The sequence below is a fragment of the Mercenaria mercenaria genome, chromosome 2 (genome assembly GCF_021730395.1).
Source record: "Mercenaria mercenaria strain notata chromosome 2, MADL_Memer_1, whole genome shotgun sequence".
Classification (NCBI taxonomy): Eukaryota; Metazoa; Mollusca; class Bivalvia; order Venerida; family Veneridae; genus Mercenaria; species Mercenaria mercenaria.
In genome coordinates this window covers 757,766-768,397 of record NC_069362.1, presented here as the reverse complement: position 1 = coordinate 768,397, position 10,632 = coordinate 757,766, and the positions used below count along the sequence as shown (strand labels likewise).

Below are 10,632 nucleotides of genomic sequence, written 5' to 3'. Positions count from 1 at the left end.
ATCTTATCTGCTGCTTATCAGCGATTACGTAACAGTAGCTGATAAGAGGGCAATTAGCACAACAGGGTCCCAACTACATCATGAAGATTTGTGCAGTGGCGTTTAAAGAAATTAATATTCCTTCAGTGAATGTGGAATAATAATAATAATTATTATCATTTTGATATTAAATAGATAATAATTTTTGTTATTTTCATTTTATTATCATTATTATATGTATTACAAATGAAATAATAAGAAATACATTAACAATATTAAAAATAATAATGACGATAAAACACATGTATAGTGAAAACTCAATGATTTCTTTGTGTTGAATATTCAATATTTTTCAATATCATAACTATTATGCAAAAAAGGGCATATTGATGAAGGTGATCCTTCCATTATATTTATAAAGAATTCTTACAATAAGAATGGAAATTGATTCTCTCATATTCATGCAATCACCATTATTTGAATATAATATTACTAGGTAAAATCAAATTATTGTGTTCCACCTATTCTGAATTTTCAATTTCAGTAAGTTACCAAAAGTGTACTTTTTTCAAGCTTTACTTTGTAACACAGAAATGCAAATTCGGTTTTCAATCTTAGACAAATGTTATTTACAATATTCTGCAACCTTTAAACAAAACTTTTAGATGAGTGAAAGTTTTCTGAAATATCACACGTCTCCTGATAGAATTTGAAAAAAAAAGAGAATAAAAACTTGCTTTTTTCCTAAAATAAAGTTTCTTATCATTTTATTATTGTGTTTGATCAACAAATATTTTTTTCATTACATAAAAATGCCAAAAAAGGGTTTAACTTTAAAAGTTAACAATATTTATGTTTCCCCTTTTCACTAATTGATACACTTGTAAAGTAGACTGACTCCCCAATAAACAATGACTTTATTGGAACCATACTGTGATAGTCATTAGCCCCCAAAATTGCTGGTGAAGACACTGCCCACTGCAAAGATCTAGGCCTTTTAGCCCCAATCTAGATGTAATGTTGTTTTTACCATATCACACATGATATATAAAACTCAAACGTGTTTACCATGAATGTAGACATTACAATGAAATGAAGTATCACTAAGGTATTGATATAGTAGAATTCTTAAATATGCTAAGACCTGGACAATTGTATTACTCATATGATACAAGAGTGCGTGATTCAACGAACATGATAAAGGTTGTTTAAATGTGCTAAAATCTGGAAAGTGATATTACGGATTTGTTTCAACAGTGTGCTATACTTCTGTACGAGATGTGTAAAATATTAACAGTAATACATTTAATTTGTTATATGCTTAAACACAGCGACTTCATAAATGCGAGTTTTTATGTTATATTCGTGATCGTTTATAAATTATTCTCAGATTTATCAAAATGGATAATAACTGTTGAAGATAATAGTGATCAATTATTCAGGAATTAAAAGAGGTCACTGCCAATGAACAGGTAAGTTAACAAAATATTTTTACATGTAAATAACAACTTCCATTTGCTGTCACAATGTTAGTGACTATTGTATTAAAACATAAAATATAATAATATTATTAATTTGAATTCATGACGCACTTATCGAATTAAATAAACTATCGCTTAATATTAATTATCGTCAGTTATATGTATTCAAATGAAAGCAGGTTTGCATAGTCAATTTTCGTTTTGAAAGGTAATATCTTATGCAATAAAACAACTTTCATTAACAAGTTCGTGATATTGCCAGCAAGACTATGAAAATTACCGAAGTTATACATGGATACACATCGACAAGAGTGTTATATATTTCAACAAATACATGACTTTTTATGCAAACATTACAGTCCTCTAATTGACGAATTAATCAACTAGAACTGAAAGCGATTCTACTTTAGAATGCTTCAGCCAACTTTGTTGCATTCTTTGCTTCCAAAGGATCTTTTTTACAGATTTTATTAACTATCACAACAGCAATCTTTAAGTGCCGTGTGGCGGCTGTAAAATGTCTCCCCGTACTTGTTGTTATATTTTCTGGTCTTTTGGGATCATGGAGTTCATTCAACATATGTGTAATAGAGTTCCGCTCAAGCCGGTGCTAGGGGGCGTGAGAGGTGTTGCACATTTCACAATCTGACTAAAGTACATATCCTATTACGCTACGCATAGGTTAGAAGATCAAGTACTTTAGTCAGATTGGCACATTTCATTACCTCTCATGAACAGACTCAATCAAATCGAGTCTGCTATTATTCTTCTTGGTTGCATTCTTTGCTTCCAAGGATCTTATTTACAGATTTTATTAACTATCACAACAGCAATCTTTAAGTGCCGTGTGGCTGCTGTAAAATGTCTCCCCGTACTTGGATCCAGTGTTGTTATATTTTCTGGTCTTTTGGAATCATGGTGTTCATTCAACATATGTGTAATAGAGTTCCGCTCAAGCCGGTGCTAGGGGGCGTGAGAGGTGTTGCACATTTCATTACCTCTCATGAGCAGACTCAATCAAACCGAGTCTGCTATTATTCTTCTTGGTTGCATTCTTTGCTTCCAAAGGATCTTTTTACAGATTTTATTTACAAACATCAGAATACCTTCTTAACAGAAAAGACGATCACATCTCGAAAAGTTTCATCAACATCTTTACATTCTTACTGATATTATTTGATTACGATCATGGATGATAAATTCTCCTGCGCTATATACAATACAGTGTCTTTATGATCAAAACAATATTTCATACTGCAACAAAGGACGAATGTATACCGTTTGACTTCGGGCGAATATTGGCTTCCAGCCTCTGCACTTGAATAACGGAATTCTAGGAGGAAGTTTTAATGAATTCGCTTTGTTACAGTCGGATTTCGCAACTGGCATTCATTTATTTATTTAAATGGTGCTCTACCCTAGCGTTTTCTTAGTTGTGCTCGAAAGCCCGATGTGCGCCTGACACTGATTTACTTTAAAGCAGTGTCTATAATTAAGACAATTTTAAATTTAAGGCATTTGTTTTTTAATTTCTCGTATTTAGGGTATTTCTGCAGGTTTGGATTAAAATCTTTTCTACACTGTAGAATTAAATTAAACTCTGATTTTTCAAAACTTCAGAATATACCTAGACGATTCAGCAAATAAAAAGGATAGGGTCGTGTGCTTGATTTTTTTGCTTGACTGATTTGAAAAATATGGACCTCACGCAATATCTCATAATGGGAGTCTATGGGAAAATCATAACTTTCACAACATTTGCACGAATATAAATTTTTCTACAATGTAGATTTTGATGAAACTTCTCATATTTGTATATAAAGACATGGTCTATAATTTGATGAAATAAAATGTATAGGTCCGTGTGCTTATTTTTAAGACATTTGACCATGATTAAAATGAATCGGACATTTCACGAAAATTTTAAGATATTATTTTAAATTATTTAGCATGTAATATGTTTTAACACCATATTTTGACTTTAGAAATATAGCAACAGTATCACTGTAATAAAATTACTCACAGGTTCCGATTAATTCATAAAATAATTTTCATTTCCATACGTCGTATCCAGGATTTATTCTACATTTCCCGGATAAATGGACGTTACGCCATCACTTCCGGTTAGTCAAACGTGCAGAACTACCTTAAAGGCAATCATGGTTATAGATCCATACAAACTCGAACCTCTCTTTATGTTATTTGTTGCGGTTCACATCAATTTAATCAATATACTAATTTAAGTAATTTGATAAACACTCATTAGGTAGGTTTAGATAATAGTGTCGTTAATATGCCTTTTGTTGGATACTAAAAAATGAAAAAGATCGAAATCTATTACATCTGAACGAGGTGCAGCATAAAAAGAGATTTAAATGCTTTTACCAAAAATAAAAAGAAAAACAAACAGGCGACGATTCAAATGAACAAAAAATAAAGAAATGCATTATATTGGCGCCTGCTGCAAACTATTAATCCTTAACGATGATCCCTGCCAACTATGCATTGCGGTTTTCATGTTAATTGGACATTTTTGACACGAATCGCATTTCACCTGTTGCAAACTGATAATCCGTACTGCGAACCCCACCCTGCCAATTATATTCTTGTTAACACGCACTAAACAAACACAACAGAACAAACGTTTAATTTTGCCTAAGTAGCGCGCTTAGATTGCTAAAATTCAATGACAACAAATATGCACTAATTTACGAATTTGATTTTCACATTCGAATATCCGTCCCCATTTAGCAAGAGCGCTGGGGTATGTAATGTTCTTTCAACACAGTTTTAAGCATAACAAGCAATAAATCGGGTCATTCTAGGGAGAAATATTTTTAAAGAATATACTTAGTATTAGACGGAATTCGATGAGCAATAATTTCAAACTTACACGTTATGATATGACCGGTCGTTTGATAATACTAGTAATATTAGATTCGTTTCAATTACAGCTGACTGAAATATTAAGCCTTATATTTAAATCCGATGTAATTTTATTATAATTAAATATTTCGTTTGTAACGGATCCCCTGTGCTTCTCAAAGTAGTTAGGACAAATCTACAGTTTTTGGTCTCTGATAATACTAGTAAAATCAATAAAAATACCTCTTCTTTTATTTAGGAAACATAATTTGTGTTGCCTTATATCTCTGAATTATACATATATGAAACTACCAGTATAATACAGACGGTGAATTGTATGTCTGTATGTACTTTTCATGTTCTGGTGAAAGAAATACTGCGTCATAATGTAGAGGTAGCACTATTTAATAAAATGTTAAAATGTCTATCAGAAGAATAGACCGCAAATATCATATTCAGTTCGATTGAGTTGAAGTATGCAACCTCATCCAACCCTTCCGCGGAGTTTAATTAGGAAACAAGAGCTGTCTCCATAGGATGACACATGTCCCCGATGGCACTTTGAATGAATAGTTATGGCCGATGTTAGAGTTTAGGACCTTTGACCTACGGACCTGGGTCTTGCGCGCGACACGTCGTCTTACTGTGGTACACATTCATGCGTAGTTATTTTAAATTCCATGCATGAATGACAAAGATATGGACCGGACACGCCCATCATTGCACTATCATGAAATATGACCTTTAACGTCTAAGGCTGACCTTGACTTTTGAGCTACGGGTCTGGGTTTTGCGCGCGACACGTCGTCTTACTGTTGTACACATTCATGCCCAATAATTTTAAAATCCATGCATGAATGACAAAGATATGGACCGGACACGCCCATCAATGCACTATCATGAAATATGACCTCTAACGTCTAACTGTGACCTTGACCTTTGAGCTACGGACCTGGGTCTTGCGCGCAACACATCGTCTTACTGTGGTACACATTCATGCCAAGTTATTTGAAAATCCATCCATGGATGACAAAGATATGGACCGGACACGAATGCACTATCATGAAAAGTGACCTTTAACGTCTAAGTGTGACCTTGACCTTTGAGCTACGGACCTGGGTCTTGCGCACGAAACGTCGTCTTACTGTGGTACACATTCATGCCAAGTTATTTGAAAATCCATCCATGGATGACAAAGATATGGACCGGACACGAAAATTGCGGACCGACCGACAGACCAACAGACCGACAGACTGACAGATGGTTCAAAAACTATATGCCTCCCTTCGGGGGCATAAAAATAGACTTCCTGATCCTAAAAACACCTGAAAAGTTAACAGCAGAGAGTCTAAGTTAGGAGATATTCTCACAACTATCACATGGCATTTAAAGACTATTGTAACGATAGGTAATGAAGCATACAATGTAATCAAGAAAGCGTGGACTGGGTTATACAGTGATAGTTCACGACTGGTATATTGGTCTGACACAAATATGAAAAAAATACAATTACAAGATGTTAGCATCATCTGACTTTATGATATACATATTAAAGGGTGGTTAATCAAATTGGATGTTTGATGGTTCAACAAAAGATCATGTTCACTTATTTCTGTTCACTACTTAAAATCTTATTTTGCTGTCCTGGTTGCCCAATTAAGATTGAATTATCTTAACATATCTGCGAATTAGGTAAACAAAATTAGCCAAATGAATGTTGAAATATAAGAACTACAGTAAAATCAATTATTTGGACTGCACTATATTTTTCACATGTTGTTTCAGTAAATCGTTTATTCAGTGCCTTCATAAACCAAATAATAATGTGCCAAAAATGATATGGATTCCAACTGCTTTAAATGTTAGATATGTACTTTCGATGAAAATATTACATATGGTGATCACTCGGTGAAATATGTAATGATCTTACATTGAAAAAATATCCTCTTTTTATTCAAACAACGCATTAATGAAATTACGTGTTTGCCCAACTGGTAGGAATTCCAGGATTTTACTTTAATGACGTATCGTTAATCATACTCTCTTAATAAAAATACATCAAGAGAAAGTCACCATATTGTAACATCAGTTTATTATCAGTATTTCTATATTTCAAGGTTTTTTACTCTTTTGTTTTTGCAATGTTTATGTTAGATGACAACAAAAATGACTTGTTTCGTTGATTTTGGTATAGAAATAGATACCATTTTCATATTTTTATAGGCTTAACAAATACACTTTCATCCTAATATTTCTGCTACTTGTTGCTGGTATATGGCAGGGGCAATACGCTGGACGATTTACACACGATGCTATGAAAGGATTTCTTAAAAGTCTAGAAATAATGTAAGTATGACGTTGGTTGAATAACAATCATTTGCGAAACACACATACATTAGATAAGTGCGTGGGATAGGGGTTAGGGGAGGGCAAAGGAATGCTAAAGGGTTAATTTTCTAAAAGCAGATAACACAAAAACTACAGCGGGAGCTTCACATAACAATGTAGGCTCGCCGAAAGAAAACGCATTGTAGAAAAATATAGCAGCAAAGCGGCCTTTAGTTGTAGGATTTCGAATTGTATAACTGATTGGCTATGTACACGTTGTTGTCATAACACATTTCGTTGTCTTATCTTTTCGCGCGCAAACTTGAAGTATCGAACTTTTGGAAGTTTTGTTGTGAGGTTTTCATGTGTGCAGCAAGGCGACAAGCGAAAACATGTACGCACTATAATAGAAAATTAGCACAACAGAACATATCATTTTTATTTCTTTAAGACGTATCAAACAGTTTTGCATTTTCACGCGCATCATGACTAAATAAAATGTTATTTTATTAAATCGCATTGACATGCATACCAACGCGAAACATTATTTAGTTTGTCTTCGTTCGTGCGCCAGAGCGACAACAAAGAGTTTGTTCTCTCAAACATAAAAACAATTTGTTTCTGTAGAATTCAATGTTTCGCCGCTGCTTATTGATAATTTCGTTTTCTTGCACTGGGTCTTAAGTGAATAGGACTAAAGAACTTCCAAAAGTTCTTTCTGGTGCGTTGAAATACGCGCAAGAGCGCCAAACCGAAATTTGCTATATAAGACGAATGAACGACAATGAAACATAATGAGGTTTCCGTAATCGGCCATCATTATTGATAATAGTAATATACCCTCTTTGTTTGGATGCATTTGGAAAATCAACTCGGGATATCATATACAGCTGAATATCCCAAAGGAGGTCCTAAAGTGATTTACTAACCATGCTGGATTTCATTTTACAAACAATGAGAACTCAGTCAGATTACACAACTATTTATATATTTTTCACTGTCTGGAAAATCATCTTTGTCTGGAATTCATCCTTTAGTATGAAGATATGGCCATGAGTTTAGATTATTAGACTAAATGAGCACATAATTTAGGCTTTAATTTTCGGATGTATGGCCATTTTATTTCAAAATTCGTGTTTCTCTACAAATGACCGTAGTTTCGTAGGAATCGTGTCACTTATCGTGAAAATAAAACCCTTTTAGTCATTTACTTCATTCTTTTATTTGAATTCTTATCCATTGAGTTATATAAGTATCTAAAATAACACTGACGTCTGATAAACTATTCCGATATTGGAATGTAAAACAGTAGTAATATACATTTCAATTACAATGAAATAAATGAAAATGGTAAGAAATATCACAATGACTAAAACGACAATTTACGATATGTATAAAGCGGGACTAGAAAAATCAAGACCACTTTTTAAAAACATAAGTGATCTTTGTAAATGGAAATACTAATTTAACCTCCCGCACAGCTATACTTTAAAATTAATAATCAATTCTAATGCTGAATCATAATTAAACTCCTCACAGATTTTATTGAATATTTCAGGATTAATTCACTGCTTTTATACGACTTTTATATCATGATGATAAACGTTTTTGAGAGATAGAGATTCGTGGCGAATTTCTGAGAATAGAATGCTCTGTTACGTTCCTTTACAGCAAAGTGTGCTTCCCTCATAGACGGTTTAAGACGGACACCAACATTTCGATGTGTTGTAATTGTATCATAAAATGGTTTCATGTCGAACGTTTCTCGTTATCATAAATGGCCAACATAGATAGATTCGTCAAGTAAACTTTAATGAGGGGTGTTTTAGGTGTATGCAAACGAAAGGTTTGTTTGCTCTTACATACATATTTCGTATTTGTTTTTAAATGGCACTGTTACGAGCGCACAATTGGCAATACCGATATATTTATTTTGGACAAAATAAAATGTTCCTCCTGTATCATAAATTACAAAACATAATCAAGGTTTGATCTAATCGAAGATAATAATGTTTTAAAAGGCTGTGGTTATTTCCGGATTCGTATTGCAAAATAATAGCTTAAAATGAAGAGAAGTGAAAGCTTGACTCTAAGTTAGTTTGTAAATAGTAAAGAAACGTGTCTAATTCTACCACATCAACTAAACATTTTTGTACCGTCTAGATAAATGAGTAATAATATGGTTCCATTCACAAACATTAAAGCATTGAGGTTTCTGTATGAAACACTGAAAGCAAAACCAGTAACCTAAATTGGTAGCGTTGTTTGATTTTACACTATAATTAATTTAAAATCACATCAAAGCTAATAGACATTTTAACGTTACCGAGTTAATACTAAAGTCTGTCCCATTCCATCGGTTGACATCAACTTAGATGCACGGTGACAAAACTGGTGCAGCTATCGGTAAAGTAAGTAGCGTTAACTGGACTACAAAAAAGTCACCTTCGAGAATTTCAAGGATTTTTCTCTAAGTACTCGAATTGCTAAATGAATGCCACATATATTTTTCCAACGGCATCTCACTGTTGTAAAAAGTCGGCCGCCATTGGCGCTTATTCTCTAAAAAGGAGGAGAGTATGACAGGTCACGTGAATTACTTGGGGAGCAACTCAAAATGGATTTTAAAATGAATAATCATCCTTTTGTACTGAAATACCTTGAAAGATCAATAGGTTTAATAGTTCGTATATTCAAAACAAATTTCAAATGCAAGGAAGACAAATTTACTTACTTGCAACTTGCAAATTCCAAGTTAACTGTATGCTGTATCCCAAATTCCAATTTACAAATTAATCACTTTCCCATTAATGTTTCCACCGTCCAATCGGAATACAACATCATATTTTGTTCGAAAACCACACTCAGTCAATGGCTCTCTAGATGATATTCAGGCACCAATTGCACCATACATATGAAACAATCCCTTGATTACACCAGTTTTCATACGCATGGTTAAAAAAATAACCTGTATTCTACGATTTAAAAAATCCTTCCTTCCCATTGAATTTATTTCAAAGAATTATCCTCGATATGTCACCCTTTCCAAAATTAGTTTCCATAAAACTACTGCTTTGAAAACACACTACACTTTTCTATCGCGTCCGATTTGAAAGTGACATCACAAATGACATAACACTGAATGACGTCACAGTAGACTTGCCTTGCTGTTCATCCACCTATAAATCCGTAATGTTCAGAGCGTGACTTGCGGATCAAATGCTATAGAGCCAGATCTAGTTTTAATATTGTCAATTGTTTTCCTGCTAAAAATCGCTCTAAAATCACAATTTCGAAAACTTTTAATTTTACCAATATGTTTTAATTGAGCAGAAAGTTTGTTTTTATGGTAAAAATGATGAGCTTAAAATAAGTTCACCTAGATTTTATATCACAGTGGTCACTGTTTTGTTAGGACAATACGATCATTTCTATATGTCCAACTGGGATAGTTTTGGTTTGTTAAAAGTTGCGTGACGTCGCATGAGACTATGTAATGAGCCTTTGAAAACAATTTATTGATGGTACGTACATGCGCAGATCCAGAGGGTAGGGTCCTGGAGTCCGGACCCTCCTAGAAAATCCTAAAATAGGAAAAAGAGATGGAAAGAAAATGGTTTTTCGAAAAGGCAACATTAGGGACCGCATTCAAAGTGTATATGGCTGCTCTACTGAGAGCGCTTATTCATATTCATGTTAATTATCTCAAAGATACAAATAATTTTACCTCTTAAGGTGAAATAGCACTTTGTATTTTTTTTACAACCCGCATATGATTTTGATATCATATTAAAGTAGAAGTTATCCCCGGCAAGAATGTGTAACTGTTTTTTTTTTGTTATTAGTGAAACGTTTTAGCTATGACGTCGCAAACATTACCATGCACGTCTGTTTTGGCGCCACGTTAAAAAGCGATAAAAAATCGGTTTATTTTCTCTCATTTGTTTTATTTTTCAATTTACGGCAATGAAATTTACAT

General features: G+C 33.5%; 1 protein-coding gene across 1 annotated transcript in view; it reads left to right on the top strand.

The window, feature by feature from the left end:
- Window positions 1–1,092: 1,092 nt before the first annotated feature.
- The window catches only part of LOC123563024 (alpha-(1,6)-fucosyltransferase-like), an 81,289-nt gene continuing 71,749 nt past the window's right edge, over window positions 1,093–10,632 (top strand). Inside the window, exons 1-2 of the mRNA XM_045355583.1 lie at window positions 1,093–1,451; window positions 6,549–6,671. Of these exons, the coding sequence (XP_045211518.1) occupies window positions 1,444–1,451; window positions 6,549–6,671 (131 nt within the window). The 5' untranslated portion in view covers window positions 1,093–1,443. The remainder of the gene's footprint in view (window positions 1,452–6,548; window positions 6,672–10,632) is intronic.